Below are 19,902 nucleotides of genomic sequence, written 5' to 3'. Positions count from 1 at the left end.
CAGTTCAATGTTTCACGATCTTGTATTCAAGTTAAGAATGGAAGACATCTATTCCTCAGCTTGAGGGAGAGTGTCGAGCTGTAAATAGGTTGTAATTGAGTTGTAAATAGAATAGGAGAATTATTTTAAAATCCCTTAAATTGAGGGATTCAGTTAGATAGTTTTCTGATTTAGGAATAAGTTAGTTTCTTATTATGTCTCTTGTTTCCTATTTTTTATCTTGTAATCTCCTATATAAACTGTGTGTATAGTCAATCTAATAGATAGAACTTATTATTTTTCATCCCATATTTCGTGTCACACATAAATTAGTTATTTTCAAAAATTTCATTATTTTTTCTCATTGCTAAAAATTTAGAAACATATTTTCCAAAGCTGAACTAGCAACATAGAAATTTGAAGGGGCAGCTGTGGATACTTTATTGTTAAGTGAGAAGGATCAAAAAATGTACATGGAGCAAGAATTAGAGTTTGATTTCACCGTCTAGGCATTCAAAAAAGATGGAATTGTAGGTTACTTATAGAACCACATGCCATAAGTGGTCACCTTGGTTGTAACACAAATCACCGCCTTCATAAGCCAAACTATCCCAATATTCTCCAATAGCAAATGCAGGATTTGAAACTTCTATATATTCTTTCACATATGTACCTGAGAAGCCTCTGTGAGAAACAAACAAGCAACTGTTAATTTCCTGCCATGAACAAACAGAAATAGGCATTTTGAAAGTGGGAAGACATAAAAAGGCTTAGCTAGGTCCAAAAAGTAATGCACCTGCTTTGATGCCTTAAGTCAGCCTCCAGTTGGACATCTTATACATCTAAGTTATGAGATCAATTATACACCAAATCCACTAGTTTGATAAAGAGATCTTTTATAAATGTGTAATTCTGCTTTTTAATGTGCTTTGATTCTTTCATATTTCCCTTTCAGATACCTCTAGCCCTTGAGGACTGGCACAAGTGGTAAAGTGTTGGGAAAGGTTTGTGGGAGGTTTGAGGTTCAAATCCTAATGGGGACAAAAATTTATCTATAAAAAACAATTTTCTCTTTCCGATTCCTCTAAATTTACTATCATCCATTTATTAAAATTGTCTCTTGAGCCCTCAGAGTATATATATATGGATATGGGAATTTTGTTTGATATGGATGCACATCCAAAACCTTCCAATACAAAAATGGAAGGGTATAAAGAACTTCAAAAACCTACTCAAACAGCATTTGTGTCAATAAATACAAACATATATAAAAAATTTGTAGCATGGCATTTAGAGGTTGAGCAGCTCCAGTGCCTTGATCCCATAGCTTCACCCCAAAAGCCACAACAGCATACTGCAGATTTATTTATATAAATTGGATCCCAAAGGAGTTGAAGGATTAAATGCTTGCACTTAGCCCACTCCTTATCAAGGAATATGCTTTGATTACTAAATATCCTTAAATCAGGAAATACAATCCTATCCTCTAAACCATATATTGCAGTACCACCAGGATGAAGGAGGTCACTCCAATCCAGACAGAAGCAGATTTCTGTTCCTTTGGGATATTCTCAACTCCTTCAGAATTCAAAATGGAAGGAAAGAAAATTAAGTTTACTAGTATCAGGTAAAGGAATAATTGAAAGGGAAAAGCAAATAGAAAGAACACCTTCACCTCACAAAGTCAAGGCGCCACCCATCAAAACCAATATCATTTCGGAGCCAGTTTAACCACTCCTTTATATCTCTCCGTACAAAATCCTGTGAATGATCAATATTTGGTGCTGCATGGAATATATCACCTACACAGCATTAAAATCAGATAAGAGGTCAGTGTTACCTATTTGCTTGGTTAGCAGCTTCCATGCAATCATGTCCTCAGATCCCATGGAAGGTAAATATTTTGTCATCTCCTTCACAAAATGACATAAGATAATGGAAAAGTTTAGATGGTTTTCTGGATGCTAGCAAATTGTTGCGCATAATATACAAAAAGAAATGCAAAGTTACAACTAGAGAGTGCTTAGAGTGCAACATGTCTTTAGACAAAGACTTAGAAAGCTATGATAGATATAAAAAGAGCCTAGGGAAATCATGACTAGAAGAAAATTTTGATTTCTAAGTCTAAAGGAAAACATGCAACTTTTAGAGCAAGAGTAAAAATCAACAAGAAGAAAAAAGTAAAATACATACATGTATATCATTTTTTACTTTGAACCAAATGTTACAAATAAAAAGTACATGAACAGGACTACTTTATGGGATGGAATGGTTTTTCAGCAGTCATACCATTTTTTCGTACTTAAAGTAACCAGTATACACCTATAACTCTATGAGGTGACAAAACAGTGCAAGTTATTTCAAGCCAACAGATCCATATCTTAATTATTCAAGAATTACTATGTTAGCTGCAATTTTTGTAACTTGAGATTTTTTTTTCTTTTTTCCAATTTTCACAAACTGGTTGTATTGTATTGATCTCTTAGAGAGAGTTGAAATGAAGAAGAATTTTGATGAATTGGACCTAAGGCTATGTTTGGTTCCCAGAAAATTTGAGGGAAAGAAATTAGAGAGGAAAAGTGGAAGAAAAGAAAAGGCAAAGGAAAATAAAAACTACATTCAAAATCAACGAATTATTTTTATATGTTTCTTCAAATTCATTTAACTTATTTTCCTTCATTATATAAATATTAAATAATTTTAAAATGTATAAATTTCTAGCTAATTTTAATTATATTTGATTTTCTTTTATATTTTCCATGGTGAAACCAAACATGAGAAAACCATTTTCTTTAACATTTTTTTTCTTTCCTTAGTACTTTCCAGGAACCAAACATGGCCTAAGTTTTTTTTTCCCTCAAAAATTCTAATTAGAGATATGAGTATTTTGGGTCAAAGGTCTATTTAGAGATAACAAGGGCCATACCAAATCTCTTTAAATACATACTAGAGGGAAACACAAGTAGTTTGAGGAAATGGTCCTATGGTCCCTGCCTAGGGTGGGGATTGGAAGGTTCATTTTGAGATAACAAGATTCGCATTAAACCACATTACTTTTCTGTATATTAAACTTCCATACCACTTGAAGGATTTCCACGTCCCTGGAAATTCGGATCATCACAAACAATTGCTTCAGGTCCCCATGCAAGTTTGCCACCAAAAATGTTCCAGACACCATTTGGACTCTGAGATCAGTGAGAATGTCAAATCCATGCTTTTTGATAAGATAAATAAATTGAAATGTGTGTAACCTAAGTATGAGCAAAGTATACAAAACAAATTTTAAGATGAAGAGAGAAAAACAGAACAACCAAAAAGAAGCAGCATTGCACCCTCAGCAATACATCTCAGCCTTCACCCTAATCAGCAACAAAGTCCAAAACTGATCTAGTACGATTCAAATTAGAGTTCAATTGCCTAACAAGGTGAATACACAAAATCATTCCCTTGCTAAAAAAAATCCTAGATAATTCATTTGAGGTACCAGAATCGCACTCATTATGAAGTGCATCTCGCATAGGCATTTTATCTACCATGAGATCCACATTTCAAAATATGAAACATGGCTACAACTGTGCAGGGATCATGCAAGCTGTCTAGGAAAAATAACTAGAGAAATAATAATTTTGTAGAAACTGAGAATCCTTTTAAAATTCATTCAAAACTATATTTTTTACACAAACGGATCCCTATTTAACAAATACACAAAGAGCAAACAAAAAAAGGAAAAAATACAAACATGGAAAAAATTAAAATTACACAAATTACTCACAATTGGGGCCTCAATCTTTCCCTAATATCCTACAAATGATCATTCAAAATTACACCGGATTTCCACACTCTCCCTCAAGTTGGATCATAGATATTAATCATGTCCAACTTGCAAATAAAATCTTCAAAGCTTGATTTCTGTAACCCCTTGGTGAAAATATCAGCCAATTGTTCCCTTGTAGGGATATAAGTCATGCAAATAATCCCTTTCTCAATTTTTTCCTTTATAAAGTGTCTGTCCACTTCTATATGTTTGGTCTTGTCATGCTGAACAGGATTATGAGAAATACTAATAGCAGCTTTGTTGTCACAATAGAGTTTAATGGGGAGCTTTATTGTAATGCGTAGTTCTTTCAACAGTTTTTGCAACCATAGTCCTTCACACATACCTTATGCAACTGCTCTGAATTCAGCTTCGACATTGCTTTTGGCTACTACACTCTGCTTCTTACTTCTCCATGTTACTAAATTCCCCCAGACATAGGTGCAGTAGCCTGTAGTAGACCTTCTGTCATCTACTGATCCCGCCCAATTTGCATATGTATAGATCTCTACCTTCTTACTATCACTCTTCTTAAAGAATAGTCCTCTCCCTGGAGAACCCTTTAGGTATCTAAGAATCTTATACACTGCTTCCAGGTGACTTTCCTTTGGTGAATGCATGTACTGGCTAACCACGCTTACGGCGAAAGCAATGTCAGGTCTAGTGTGAGAAAGGTAGATCAGTCTACCTACTAGTCGTTGATATCTCTCTCTATCCACGGGTTTTCTGTCGCTTTCCATCCTGTTTCTTGCCTTGATAGGTGTATTGTTTGGCTTGCATCCCAACATGTCAGTTTCAATCAACAAGTCAAGTACATACTTTCTTTGGGAAATACTAATTTCCTTCTTCAACCTTTCCACTTCTCCTGTGTCATCTCCAGTGAGAATGATGTCATCAACATACACGATTAGAATGGTCGTCCTTCCATTGTTGGACTATTTGAAGAACATAGTATGATCCGACTGTCCCTATTGGTATCCTTGGTTCTTAATCGCTTTTGCAAATCTATCAAACCATGTTCTGGGTGATTGCTTGAGACCATAAAGAGATTTCTTCAATTTGCATACCCTGGTTTCTTTTTCTTCCTTACAGAACCCCGGTGGTAGCATCATAAACACTTCTTTTTCCAGTTCACCATTCAGAAAGGCATTCTTGATATCAAACTGAAGGAGTGGCCAGTCGAGGTTTGCTACCAAGGATAAAAGAACTCGTATAGTGTTCAATTTTGCTACTGGTGCAAATGTCTCGGTATAGTCGATGTCATAGGTCTGAGTGAACCCCTTTGCAACCAAGCGGGCTTTGTATCGTTCTACTGTGCCATCCATCTTATATTTCACTGTGAATACCCATTTACAACCCACTGGTTTCTTCCCTCTTGGCAAATTCATCACTTCCCAAGTCTCATTTTTTTCCAATGCCCTTATTTCTTCTATCACTGCCTCTTTCCATTCTAGCATCTCCAAGGCTTCTTGAATGTTTTTAGGAATCTGGATACTATCAAGGTTAGTTGTAAAAGCACGACACTTTGCAAAAAGAGCATTATCAGACACAAATTTCGAGATAGGATGAAGAGTACATGAACGAGGTTGTTTCCTAAGAGCAATGGGTAAGTCATCTGTTACCTGATCAGAATTGGAGCCATACTCCCGAGGGGTTGGAACTATCACCGGTTCTGACTCTTTTAGTGCTTCAGAGATGAGTGTCTCATTGAACTTCGATTTTGGCCTCCTTGAGTAGAATAGTGTTTCCCTATTTATCTGTAATTCCGTATCTCCCCCTGAGTTTAAGTGTTCTTCTGTATTAGGCGAAGGGGTAGATATAAGGCACGGAGTAGATTCAAACACAGCAACATCGAGATAGTCAAAGGTTAAGGGTGGTCTAGTTTCACTCATAGACTCCCCCTGAAGCGAGTAGTAGAGAGTATGCTAAAAAAATGTGACATTTAAGCTAACATATAGCTTCTGTGAAATTGGGTCATAGCATTTGTAGCCCTTTTTTGTGCGGAAGAGTAGCCAAGAAAGACACATTTAAGCGCTCTGGGATCAAATTTGTTCTGCTTAGGTCCGTGAGTGTGGACAAACACAATGGACCCAAAGACACGAAGTGGAAGATGTGCATCGAGTCTAGAATAAGGAAAAAACTCTTGGAATTTTTGGAAGGGTGTGACAAAAGATAGGACCCGACTAGGCATTCGGTTAATAAGATATGTGACTGTCAAAATGGAGTCACCCCAAAATTGTGAGGGCATGTGAGATGTAAACAGCAAAGCACGAGAAACTTCAAGAATATGTCTATTTTTCCATTCTGCAACCCCGTTTTGCTGAGGGGTGTCAACACAAGAACTTTGATGTATAATACCATTTTCTTAAAGATAAGTGCACAAGGAGTGATTGAAATACTTAGTACCATTATCAGTACGAAGAATTTGAATTTTGGTGTGAAACTGAGTTTGTATCATAGAGTGAAAGTTCATGAAGACTGATCGAACCTCGATTTTATCAGTCAACAAATATACCCAACACAGGCAAGTATGATCATCAATAAAAGTAATAAACCATTTTTTATGGGTCCTATTAGGGGTACATGAGGGTCCCCATAGGTCACTATGAATTAGAGTAAATGGTATGGATGGTTTATACTTAGATTTAGGAAAAGACGCCCGATGATGTTTGGCAAGTTCACACAGTTCACACTGAAAATCCAATAAAGTTTTATTTGAACATAGTGAAGAGAATAAATGTTTTAAGTACTGAAAACTAGGATGACCCATCATTTTGTGCCATAACAAAAGTTCACTGTCCTTAGGATAAGATGCAGAATTACAAACAATAAGAGGACACTGTCCAAGCAAATCAGTTTCATCGAAGTAATATAGACCCTCATGTTCCTTAGCACTGCCAATCGTCTTCCCCAACGATAGGTCCTGAAAAATATAATAAGATGGTAGGAATTTAGCTGAGCAATTAGACTTTTTGGTTAACTGGCTAATAAACAACAAATTGCAAGATAAATTAGGTACATGTAGGACAGGATTGAGAGTACTAGACTCAGAAATACGAATACTCCCTTTGCTAGCAAATGGTGATAAAGTACCATCTGCAATTTTTACTTTTAAATTACCGGCACAAGGAGAATATGTAGAAAATAAATGATGAGCATCAGTCATATGATCATATGCACCAGAGTCAATAATCCAGGGAGTAATCTGAGACATGGTGCTAAGTGTTGTAAAAAAGGTACCTTTTTGGGCCAAAGAACCAGAGGATAAAGTGGTAGAAGACTGACCAAAGGCTTGGAAATTAGAAAAAAAAACTCATATAATTTTGCAAGCTAGTCGGAATTAAACCCCACACTAGAAGTTGACTGAAAAATTTCTGTGGGTGTTTTGTCTACCTGGGTTTCGGTGGAGGCCTGATGACTATGGGCTTTATTGGACTGTCTGGGCTTCCAATCTATGGGCTTGCCATGTAAAGTCTAGCAAATGTCTTTAGTGTGGCCCAACTTCTTACAATGCTCACAATAAGTCCTCTTGGACTGTCTTAGGCTTGGCCCACTAGATCCAACAGCATGAGGCCCACGTCCAGCAGCAACATGAGGCCCATGAGGCCCACGGGTTAAAAGGGCTGAAGCCTCAGGCCCAAATGAGAGATCTAGCATCACTCTCCTTTTGTTTTCCTCTCACCGCACCTCAAAGAAGACCTCTCGGATGGATGGCAACGACCGGCGACTAAGAACCCTACTCCTAACGTCGTCAAGCTCGCGGTTTAGCCCCGTTAGGAACTCGAAGACCCTCTTGTTCTCCATCTTCTTCTTGAAGCGCACACTATCACTCGTGCACTCCCACTCCTCTTCGTAGTTGAGATCAAGATCTTGCCACAAACCCAACATCTCGGTGTAGTATTCTGTGACTTCCCGATCTCCTTGCTTCATCTGCCAAAGCCGCATCTTGATTTCAAATATTTGGGAAGCATTCTCGGCTTCGGAATACGTTTCCCATATCGCATCCCACACATCTTTTGCCTTCGGGAGGAACATGTAAGTCTTGCCAATGGCTAGCTTCATGGAGTTAATCAAGTATGAGGTGATAAAGGAGTTTTCGGACCGCCATTGCTGGGATGCTGCTACATCAGTCGAAGGTGGTCGCCGAGTCTCGCCGGTAAGAAGCCTTAACTTTCACTTTCCGTCAATAACGAGCTTAATTGCTTACGCCTACTCTCTATAATTCTTATCGTTCAATTTTTCAATGGTAAGATGGAGTGGGGAGTTGTCGAATGCACCAAAGGGGCCCATTGAGGAGTGTATCTCCGACACTCTTTCATGGGTTACCGACTGACTAGACTCATGGTTGTTTCCGTTTTGGGCATCCATGGACTGATTAGGGTTTTAAAGCAAAACACAGCTCTAATACCATGTAGAAACTGAGAATCCTTTTAAAATTCATTCAAAACTATATTTTTTACATAAACGGATCCCTATTTAACAAATACACAGAGAACAAACAAAAAAAAGGAAAAAATACAAACATGGAAAAAAATTAAAATTACACAAATTACCCACAATTGGGGCCTCAATCTTTCCCTAATATCCTACAAATCATCATTCAAAATTATACCAGATTTCCACAAATTTTCACACTTTTCTTCAGTTCAGTGCTTTTCAAAGAAAAAGAAAACGACATCATGATTTATACACAGCAAACTGTATATATATAACATGCTATGATTATGTAACTTTAAATGATATAATATGATTGAGACATGGATAATAGCCAGTTGACTTCACAGAAATAGGCCTCCCAAATGTCCAAAATATGCAATAATGATAAAGAAGAAAAGTAGAGAACTTCTTACGTATTAAGCTGTCAATGTGACCTAAAATCTAAAACTATTAGGTATTAAAGGTGCACTTTAGTGGTGGAGCTAAAAACTAAATCCAACAGGGACAACTTGAACAATGATATTTAATTAAACAAAAAATTTAAATTAAAAATTATACAAAATTTAAACAATTATCATATTTTATAAATTTTCAAATTAAGATCTCATCATCAATCAGTCAACCATTTTAATATGGTTATCAAAACTTAAACATATTAAGTACATACATTATCTATGATATAATTATTATGTCAAGATATTGGTGAAAACGATAAGCAAATTGCTATCTACATAGATAATTTATATAAGTTATCTATGTCATATATAAATTAAAAATAAGAAAAAATAAATAAATAATAACTAAAATGAATTTTAAGTTTTATCAAAAATCATGTCATAATAAAATTAGAAACATAAGTCTTATAATTTCAGTAATGCCAAAAGATAAATCAACAACAAAATTTTTTATTAAAAAATCCATCAATTTAAATAATAAAAATTATAACTCTTATCATTGTTAGTAATTAAACAAACTAAAAAAAAATATTCAAAGAGCTTCAAAAATATTAGTTAAAATTTTTATTTAAAAATTAAGTTCATTAATTTCAACAACAAAAACTATAAATATAAGTTTGTTAATTTCAATAATTTAAAATAATAGAATAGGAAGAAAATTTTCAAAGATTTAAAAAATATCAATCACAATTTTTATTCAAAGAACTCAACAAATAAAATTTTTATAGATGTTCTTTCTTATAATAAGTAAAACTAGGGTGGAGGGTGGAGGGTGAAGGGCGAGGGGCATTTGGGTGTTGGGGCCAAAGGGCCCTCTTTGACCCTATACTAGCTTCACTAGTGTTACACGCAGACTTAAAAAATCGGGAGGATGAACATTGGTGAGGTTTGAACTTATGACATCCCCCTAAACCAAAAGTCTGATACAGTGTTGGGGACAAAAAGATTGTTTGCTATTTCTATAACTATCTCCTCAATTCATTTCTTCCTAAAGTGCCACTTGATTGCTGAATAATTGTATTAAAGCAAACAACTTGGAAGCTGTTGAGAGAGAGAGAGAGAAAGGAGAAAAACCTTATTCACATTCATTGTAATCTCTACTTACAATTGAGAGATATATATATACAAGGCTAGGAGTCCTAACTACCATACATGTGACCTATATTAACAAGGAAAGATAGTATACTATACATACATTATACTCAACACTCCCCCTCAAGCTGGAGCATATACGTCATATGCACCAAGCTTGTTACAAATATATTTAATCCTAGGACCTCTGAGAGATTTAGTGAAGATGTCTGCTAGTTGATCATTTGAATTGACAAAACTTGTAGCAACACATCCTGATGCGATCTTCTCTCTAATGAAATGACAGTCAACTTCAATATGCTTGGTCCTTTCATGAAAGACTGGATTGGATGCAATATGTAATGCGGCCTGGTTATCACAGATGAGTTTCATCTGTTCATCCTTTCCAAATCTCAACTCCTGAAGAAGATGTCTCAACCATATGAGTTCACATGTTGCCAAAGCCATAGCTCGATACTCGGCTTCAGCGCTAGATCTGGCCACTACATCTTGTTTCTTACTCTTCCAAGATATTAGATTACCTCCAATAAAAACACAGTACCCTGAAGTGGAACGTCTATCTGTGGGTGAGCCAGCCCAATCTGCATCTGTGTAACCAACAACTTGAGTATGACCTCTGTTCTCGTACAATACACCTTGGCCTGGTGTACTTTTGATATATCGAAGAATACGGATTACGGCATCCCAATGGCTATCACATGGTGACTGTAGGAATTGACTAACAACACTCACAGGAAAAGAAATGTCTGGACGAGTAATGGTGAGATAGTTCAATTTATCTACGAGCCGTCGATATCTCCCGGGGTCTCCTAAAGGCTCCCCCTGTCCTGGTACAAGTTTGACATTCGGATCCATAGGTGTGTCTACCGGTTTACAGTCTAACATACCGGTTTCTTCCAGGATGTCTAAAGCATACTTCCTTTGGGAAAGGACCACACCAGAACTGGATTGAGCTATCTCAATTCCCAAGAAATACTTGAGTTTCCCCAAGTCTTTGGTCTGAAAGTGGGTAAAAAGATGTTGCTTTAGTTTCTGAATACCATCCTGATCACTGCCTGTAATGACGATGTCGTCCACATAAACAACCAGATAAATACACTGCCCCAAGAAGTTATGATGATAAAAAACTGAATGGTCTGCTGTACTGCGAAGCATGCCAAACTCTTGAACAACAGAACTAAAACGGCTAAACCATGCTCGAGGAGATTGTTTCAAGCCATATAGAGAGCGGCGTAACCTGCACACTAAACCAGACTCCCCCTGAGCAACAAAACCAGGAGGTTGCTCCATATAAACTTCCTCAGCAAGATCACCATGAAGGAAGGCATTTTTAATATCCAACTGATAAAGAGGCCAAGAACACATAGCAGCCATGGACAGAAGCAAGCGGACAGAAGCAATCTTGGCAACAGGGGAGAATGTGTCACCATAATCAGAACCATAAACTTGAGTATAGCCTTTAGCAACTAAGCGGGCCTTAAGGCGATCAACCTGACCATCAGGACCAACCTTAACTGCATAGACCCAACGACAACCAACTGTAGATTTACCAAAGGGTAAAACAACAAGATCCCAAGTGCCATTAGAGTGCAGAGCAGCCATTTCATCCACCATTGCCTGTCGCCAGCCTGGATGGGAAAGAGCTTCATGGGTGCTCTTTGGAAGAGAAACAGAGGATATAGCAGAAACAAAAGCAGAATAGGGTGAAGATAATCGATGATAACTCAAAAAATTGTAAATAGGATGAGGATTACGAGTAGAGCGAGTACCTTTCCGAACAGCAATGGGTAAGTCATTAGGAGAAGGCAGAGCCGGGGCAGGTGAAGCCGAAGGGATAGGAAGTGAGTCAGCGGGTGCCTCAGGAAAAGGGAGAGGAGCAACGACACGAGGGCGACGATGATAAACCTGAAGTGGTCGAGGGGGCATAGCATCAGGTGGGGAGACAATGGGAATGGGCAAGACTTCAGAAACAGGAAGAGACTCAGAAGTGGTGGAAAAGAATGGTGAGTCCTCAAAGAAGGTGACATCAGCGGAGATAAAGTACCGATGAGTTTCAAGGGAATAACAACGATAACCCTTCTGAAGTCTGGAATATCCCAAGAAGAGGCACTTCATGGCTTTGGCGGAAAGCTTGTCCTGTCCAGGAGTGAGAATATGAATAAAGCAAGTACAACCAAAGACACGAGGAGGAAGGAAATAAAGTGGTTGGTCAGGGAAAAGAAGGGAGTGAGGAATCTGATCGTGTAAGACAGAGGAGGGCATACGATTAATCAAATAACAAGCGGTAAGAACAGCGTCCCCCCAAAAACGAAAAGGAACATGATTATGGAGGAGGAGAGTACGAGCTGTCTCAACAAGATGTCGATTCTTGCGTTCAGCTACCCCATTTTGTTGAGGAGTATGAGCACAAGAAGACTGATGAAGAATCCCATGATGAGACATAAACGAAGTAAATTGGGCTGAAAAATATTCCCTGGCATTGTCACTGCGTAACACACGAATAGAAATATTGAACTGGGTTTGGATTTCAGTATAAAATTTCTGGAAAATAGAGAATAACTCAGCTCGATTTTTCATTAAGAATAACCAAGTACATCGAGAATAGTCATCAATGAAAGTGACAAAATACTGAAATCCTAAAGTAGACGCAGTCCGACAAGGACCCCAAACATCAGTGTGGACAAGCTCAAAAGGAGACTTTGCCCAATTATTCAAACGCTTTGGGAACGAGACACGAGTATGTTTCCCAAGCTGACATGACTCACACGGAAGCGACGACAAAGTGGAAAAACGAGGAACCATCTTCTGGAACTTGGAGAGACTAGGGTGGCCCAGACAATTGTGAATGAGGAGAGGAGCATCAGTGGAAATGCAAACTGCAGGAGATGAATCTGAGGTGAGGTGATAGAGGCCTTGAGACTCACGTCCTATGCCAATCGTCTTCCCCGTACTCCGGTCCTGCAAGGTCACAAATTTATCAGAAAAGGTAATAGAGCAATTAAGAGTACGAGTGATTTTGCTGATGGAAATAAGATTAAAAGGACATTCAGGAGTATAAAGGACAGAAGTGAGAGGTAGAGAAGGCAAAGGAAGGGCCAAACCAATACCTTTAGCCACAGTTTGAGAACCATTAGCTAAGGTAACAGTAGGTAAATCAGAGGTAGTAGTAATAGAGGAGAAAAGATCCTTATTACCAGATAGGTGATCAGATGCTCCAGAATCTAGAATCCAGGGTCCAAGAGAAGATGTGTGGGTAAGGCAGGCAGAGGCATTACCAGGCTGGGCAACAGAGGCAATAGAAGCCTGAGATGTCTGAGATGCAGAGGAGCTCGGAGGCTGAGGCAGCGGAGAATCAGAGGACTGGGTCATATGGGCAGTGCGAGGAGGTCTTCCATGTAACTGATAGCAACGATCGCGAGTGTGGCCAAGTTTATTGCAATAGGTGCAATGAGGACGTTGGCCTCTACCTCGGGTACCACTGCGTCCTCCTCGAGAGGTAGTTTGAGAAACTAACACAGAAGAATCTGAAGCGCTATCAGATGGCAAAGTCTGAGTGGACGAGATACGGAGGAGGCGAGCAAACACATCATCCAAGGACGGAACTGATGAACTACCAAGAATCTGATCACGAATAGGCTCAAGATCCGGACGGAGGCCGATAAGAGTAAGGACCATGAAGAACTTGTCAAGCTGTGTTTGTTGAGCCCCAACATCAGGAGTAAGAGGCATCACAGTCAAGAACTGCTCCTTAAGAGAGGCAATCTGGCCAATATAAGTAGATAGATCCAAGTCCTGTTGGCTGAGATGGACAATAGCAGAAGCCACCTTATAAAGACGCTGGATATCATTCGTGTATAATCCTTTGGCCTGAGTCCAAAATTTAAAACAAGTTTTATAGGCCTGAAGATGAAGAAGAATTCGGGGATCAACCGATTGCCATAATACACTACACAACTGTGCATCTATCTTCTTCCACTGTACGCGGTCGACCTCAGGGATATCTGCCTCCTGTGTAATCAAGTGATCCTCATATCCTTGACCCATAAACCAAAGTTCAACAGAGGCAGACCAGGAAAGATAATTTTCACTCCCAACTAATTTCTCCGAAGTAATCATAGGAGATCCAGATATGACAGAGGAAAAAATGGAAGCTTTAGTAGCCATATCCACTTATCTGGAGAATGAAGTATGTTTGGATCGAAGAGAGCCCTAATACGGCTTCAGATTGCAGCGTGGCACCACCGAAAAAGGGAGACGGCCTCAGATCGCGGTGTGGTACCACCAAAAAGGGAGAAGAACACTTCCCAAGGCACGTGCAGGAATTGGAGTGGAGAAAAAGTGGTCGGAGCTTCGCCGGAAAGACTGTTTGGAGGGCCGACGGAGACAAAAATCCCCAAAAGAGGTACGTGCAGGGCTCGGATGGGAGAACCAGGGAGGTGGGAAGGCTGATCGGCGTCAGGCGAAGCTGGAGGAGGAGACGCGTCGCCGGAAAAGCTCTCACGCGCCCCCACGCGCCGGTGCGTGAGATTCAACCGCCGGCTGGAAAATTGCGCGTGGCCGGCGCGTGGCTGCTCTTTTGGTGCTGGTGCCTTCACAAAAGTTGGAGATCTCCTCCAGGCGCTCCTTCTGGTATGGTCGGTGTCGGAAAAATAGGTCGCCGGAAATTTCGCCGGAAAATTTGCCAGCGGTGAGTGGTTTCTAACGACGATCCGACTGACCGGAAAGTATTGGGAGATGGGGAAGGTGACCGGAAAGAAACACGGTCACCGGAAGGTTTCCCGGAGTTGATGACACGGAAAACAGGAAAGAATTAGGTTTTCTTCCTTGGCTCTGATACCATGTTGAGAGAGAGAGAGAGAAAGGAGAAAAACCTTATTCACATTCATTGTAATCTCTACTTACAATTGAGAGATATATATATACAAGGCTAGGAGTCCTAACTACCATACATGTGACCTATATTAACAAGGAAAGATAGTATACTATACATACATTATACTCAACAGAAGCTAAGAATTTTTATAGTAGCCACTCCTATGAAATTTGTCAAATAATCATATTAAAGCAAACAACTTGGAAGCTAAGAATTTATAGTAGCCACTCCTACATAATTTTGACAAATTTCTTTCTTATGTGTTTTTAGCTATCTATTAGGGCATCATACCAAACTTTAAACCAAAAGCCTCAACAAAGAACTTATTCCAACCATTACAGTTTTGCTAAATGAAACCAAAATGGACCTAAAGTTAAATTCAATCAAACAATTAAATTAACATGTAAAACCTAACCAAGTGGTGGAAGTAAGCAATACTGATCCCAATTTTCAACATTTGAAAAACATTGCACATGCCCAACTAAGGGGTGTTTTAGACATGATTACGCTTTCAAAAGACCAGGTTACCTGTTTATGCGCACATCGGTGATTTAATACAACGTCTCCCAAGGCCTGTATATGAATTCAACACATTTATAAACTCCAATAGATAGCATAAGCAAGTATAGTATAGATCATACAAATGATACAAAGGAAAAAATCTTGTTAGTGTCAATCAAACAAACAATAAAAGCTATAACATTAATCATTTGTTGGATTTTTGAGGACTACAACGAATATGTAAGGACAAAATACAAAAGATGACATTAGGAAAGAGAAAAACTAAAATAATAAGACTTAAAAAATAAAAGAAGGAAGCAAAAACCCTTCTTCAATGAAAAGGCATAGGTGGTAGGTCATATAATTGGAGTATAGATAATGTTGACGTGTTACATATAAATTTGATACTGTCAAGATGAAGAAAATTAGTGTCATTAGAACTAAAAAGAAATAAGCAATTAACAAGTATCACATTTCCAACTTCCAACAAAGAGATGCAGGTGTCAACATGACTGCCACAATTCGAATAGTTCATCAAGCTGAAGAGTTAATTTTATTTAATGCCCTTTTCCACGAGTCACTCAAGATGCATTTGACTACTGTCTAACACTTAAGATTTTCCATAACAGAAAACAAGTAAAAACTAGTAATCATGGGATGATGGAGTTCTCTCTCTGAAATTAAGTTCCTACACAATCATGCAACTCAATTAAATCTCAAAGATGTAAAATGAATGATACTGAGGGGAAAACCATGACTGCATGGCGAAGACTGATTGGTGCAGAAGTTCCTTAAATGCCTAAAACTAATCATGTCAAATTGAAGATAAAGAACATACAAGAAGATCTTGAGTATGCATCTCATCAATACAATGCTTGAGCTCTTCCATAGTACCATAAGCTGAGTTCAAGTTGTACAGATCAGATGGCATATAACCTGTGGAGCATTACAGTACTATCAGTCAATGTCTTATGTAAGCAATAGAAGCAGGTTGGATCCACAATATGTCAACCTTGGTACTAATGTTCATATAACAAGGATAAATGCACATCACTTTAGTTTAGTAATAACAATAATAATCATAACATGAATATTGTTATTCTAGACACTCAGAATGACTATGAGCATATAGCACCCACTAAAATGACATTAGATAAGTTGAATAGCATTGCCCTGGCATAGTTCTAGAGAATCCATAAAAGGAACCTGCTTTATTAAGAATCTTAGTGTCCTTAAGCTGCACACAGCTAAAGAGATGTCTAGAGAAGAAGACATGTGGATAAACCAGAAATTCAGATAACAAACCTTGGGGAGCAACAGATTCAGTTGGCGGAGGTAACCACACTGCTGTTATCCCACATTGGGATAAGTCAGCAGCTTTAGGCGCTAACTCCAGGTACCACTGCCTCCTCCAGCTTTCCCAATTGAAACCTTGAAACTTAAAGAGCCATAGATTTAAAACTAAATTGATGTAAAATCTTCAGCAATACATTAATATCTGTTCATAATGGATATTTTGTTTCCTTAGAGCAAATATTCCATTGCAAAAATCAAAGATAACCCTATTAGTTGATCATGCTTATTGAAGAGAGGATATCCATATTCATACATAGCAAAGTAATACAACAAAGACAAAGACCAAAATAATCACAAAAAGATGATAGAAATGGAAGATTGTACATGAAGCAACAAGGTTTATATGTAATAGCAGAAGCAAGATTCTGAAGTGGGGATAGAATCTAAATCAGAAGTGTACAGAAGCTGTATTAAAATTCTGAGTCAAGTAGAGAATTTGCCAGTTCCTGTCTGGCAAAACTTCCATTGCAGATCAAGAATGGTTGGAGTGAAGAAACAAAATTTCTATGGTCCTCTAACAAATTCTCATTGAAGTGTTACAATAAGTACAATGCTACGGCAGTGACTGCACAAACGAGTTAAACATCTTGCAAAATTCTCCTCATTCATATTCCTACCAGCCCCAATTTTTTGAATGCAACCTTCATAATGAACAAATTCTCCATTGGGATAACTTCCTAAAGCATTGTAACATGTTTCTAATGGTTTTACTAATTTTTTATTCATCAGAAAACAATCAAACATTTTCTGAATACAACTTTCCAAATCCATTTATATGTAACACATGACAAGAAACTACTTTACTAATAAAGGTAGCACACCCATAAAGTGAAATCCATGCCATATAGTCATTAGTGTAGACACAAAAAACTGTTATCATTGTCATTATATTAAAGATTTATGGCATCAAAAGAATATTGAACACACCATTGTGAGTAGAAGATTTAGTTATAGCAAAGACTGATACATACTGCTCGAATGACATGATTCCATTTGTTTTCCATAAAGACATCAAAGAATAGTTTTTACTGCTAAAATGGAGCCATGATAGAAGATAGAACCATAACCATTTTTGATAGTTAAAAAAATGAGGGGAAAAAAGGAAATAAAAAGAAAAAGAAATTAACTAAATTATTTCATAAATCACAGAATGATTCACTACATGAGTAAAACAACTAATCTTAGATGATGCAAGAAAACTATGCAAATTCAGCTCCATTTTATTCTTTTGACGGGAAAACTAATTCATATTCTATAAAATAAAATGTAAGAAGTTCATTCCTAGGCACATATAAATGCTTCAGCCTATACACCTAAAAATATCAATGCTTTCCAACTTAACACTTTGTGAATTGAACCCCTCAGATTCAATACACACAATGTATTAAACAATGAAAGTAATTGGTAAAAGTGAATATACTAACCACAATCTCACGACCTGTTCCAGTTCCTGGTTCTGTATGAAGACCATGTCAAATTATACAAGCACAAAAGAGGTCCTATGTTAGAAACATGCTTTTCGAGGAAATGACGTAATGACCTTTTCATGAAGCAATAAACCAACCTAATTGTGTGTCCTCTGGAGTCTGCTGCCACTGTATAGTCTTTCGGTGAAGAGCACGTTCTAAAGCCTTCCTTTTCTTCTCTATTATTTCTTTTTCAATTACATGCTCAATAAGTGTATCCCCTTCCTTCGGTTTTTCTGTAGCAATGGACCAGACTTCATCTGGTTTGGGCAAGTCTAAAGATATAAACTTGGACTTCATGGCTTCAGATGCATCAACCTTTCTGGGAGGAAACTTGGGACATATGGTCCGGATGCTCCTTGCCATCCATTCAGGTAATTCTCTACGAGGACCATCACTCAGTAGTTTCAATTTCTGTGAATCATCATCAGTCAAAAGATCAATCCTTCCACCATTAACCACAAAAATGGCATCTTCATCCCCTTCAGAAAATGGTTTTTCCTTCAATAGAAGAGACTCTGCCATTTCTGCTCTCTGTCTCCACATCGCCAAAGCAGCTTCAGATGCCCTTAATGATCTGTGTAGCGCTTCACATCTTCTGGAGTAGGCCTCATCTTTTGAATGTGCTGTTTCTTTAGCAGCTTCAATGGCAGCCTTAATGCTCTCCAGCTCAAGCTTAAAAGCCTTGGAAGCAGCCTTCTTTTTTTCTGCAGCATCTTTCTTCACTTTCTCCAGCAATCTTTTCATTTCTTCCTGCTGCTGAAGATTTTGCTCCTTCATTGACTCCTGAAATTCAAGCAATGCTTTCTCTGCAGCATTAGCTCGGAGTTCAGATGCATTTGCTTTTGCATGGGCTTGTTCCAGCTCCAACTTCAACTTATCAATCTCACTTCTTGTAAGCAATAATTGAGACTCTAAGTTATTTGTGGCATTTTGTAATTCAATATTCTGTGATTGAATTGCAGCAATCTCATCAGCTGGACTTGTAGCATCAGTAAATGCTGCAACAGATTTTGTTGCATAGTCACCAGCTCTTTCTGCTACAACCAAAGCTTTATCTATAGCAATTTTAGATTGTTCCACTACGGCCAATATGGTACGTTCAGCAGTATTCCTTATTTGATCTTCAATCTGATAAACAGCTTGAGCAGCAGAAGTCTCAGCTGCTGAAACCCTGAGTTGCGCATCTTCCAGAATGTGAGCAGTGGCCTGATGAATGGCAATCTCTGCTAACTTTTCTACTTGTACAGCAAGTTCAACAGCATCTTGCTTGGCAAGAACCAACTTAGACTCCAAGGTGGACTTCTCTTCTACGGTATCCTGCAGCTTCTGATGGAAAAGGGATTTCACTGCCTGAAGTTCGGCAATGGCCAGTTCCTTGTCATGCATCAAGGTAGCCACATATTCTTTCTGTTTAGCCTCAGATTGGACCAACTCTTCCATTAATCGATCTCTCTCTTTCTCAATAGCTTCTTGTCTGGCACAGGCCTCAGTAAGAGCTTTCCTAGCTGCCACTAGTTCATCTTCATCAATCTCCAATGCTTCACTCCCCTCTAATAGATAACTATCCCCACCATCAGCATCTGAGAATGTTTCACTATGATCCGCCTGTCATAATAAACTAGTTGCCATGAATCCCCTGCCTCAGTCACTCTCATTTAATCGCTTTAGCATCAGTATTAAAGTGAAAACTCAACACTATCACATATACTAAAACCATCTTCCTAGTTTAAGGCATCTGTCATACTGAATTTGTCATATTTTTCTAACTAAACCCCCTAGCAACCAGTACTTGAATGGTAATTATATGAAAGTGATTCCATTTCTTTCTTACCACCTCTCTGTGTTCCTATAATCTGATAACTGATAGCAAAACAACTTATACAGGCATTGCAGAGTGTGCTGACACATGTAGCACATGCACTCTTC

At 38.2% G+C, this 19,902-nt stretch overlaps 1 protein-coding gene across 2 annotated transcripts in view; it reads right to left on the bottom strand.

Moving 5' to 3' along the window:
• LOC100254959 (uncharacterized) overlaps nt 1–19,902 on the bottom strand; it is a 44,578-nt gene that overhangs the window by 23,302 nt on the left and 1,374 nt on the right. For both annotated transcript variants that reach the window (XM_010662324.3, XM_002276836.5), the window contains exons 4-11: nt 18,072–19,581; nt 17,932–17,963; nt 16,457–16,589; nt 15,990–16,087; nt 15,179–15,223; nt 3,059–3,164; nt 1,655–1,781; nt 548–663 (exon numbers count right to left, since the gene is read on the bottom strand). In XM_010662324.3, the coding sequence (XP_010660626.1) occupies nt 548–663; nt 1,655–1,781; nt 3,059–3,164; nt 15,179–15,223; nt 15,990–16,087; nt 16,457–16,589; nt 17,932–17,963; nt 18,072–19,581 (2,167 nt within the window). The remainder of the gene's footprint in view (nt 1–547; nt 664–1,654; nt 1,782–3,058; nt 3,165–15,178; nt 15,224–15,989; nt 16,088–16,456; nt 16,590–17,931; nt 17,964–18,071; nt 19,582–19,902) is intronic.

Source organism: Vitis vinifera, chromosome 14 (assembly GCF_030704535.1).
Source record: "Vitis vinifera cultivar Pinot Noir 40024 chromosome 14, ASM3070453v1".
In the NCBI taxonomy this organism is placed as follows: Eukaryota; Viridiplantae; Streptophyta; class Magnoliopsida; order Vitales; family Vitaceae; genus Vitis; species Vitis vinifera.
The sequence above is the reverse complement of the archived record's forward strand: the minus strand, read 5'-3'. Positions and strand labels throughout refer to the sequence as shown.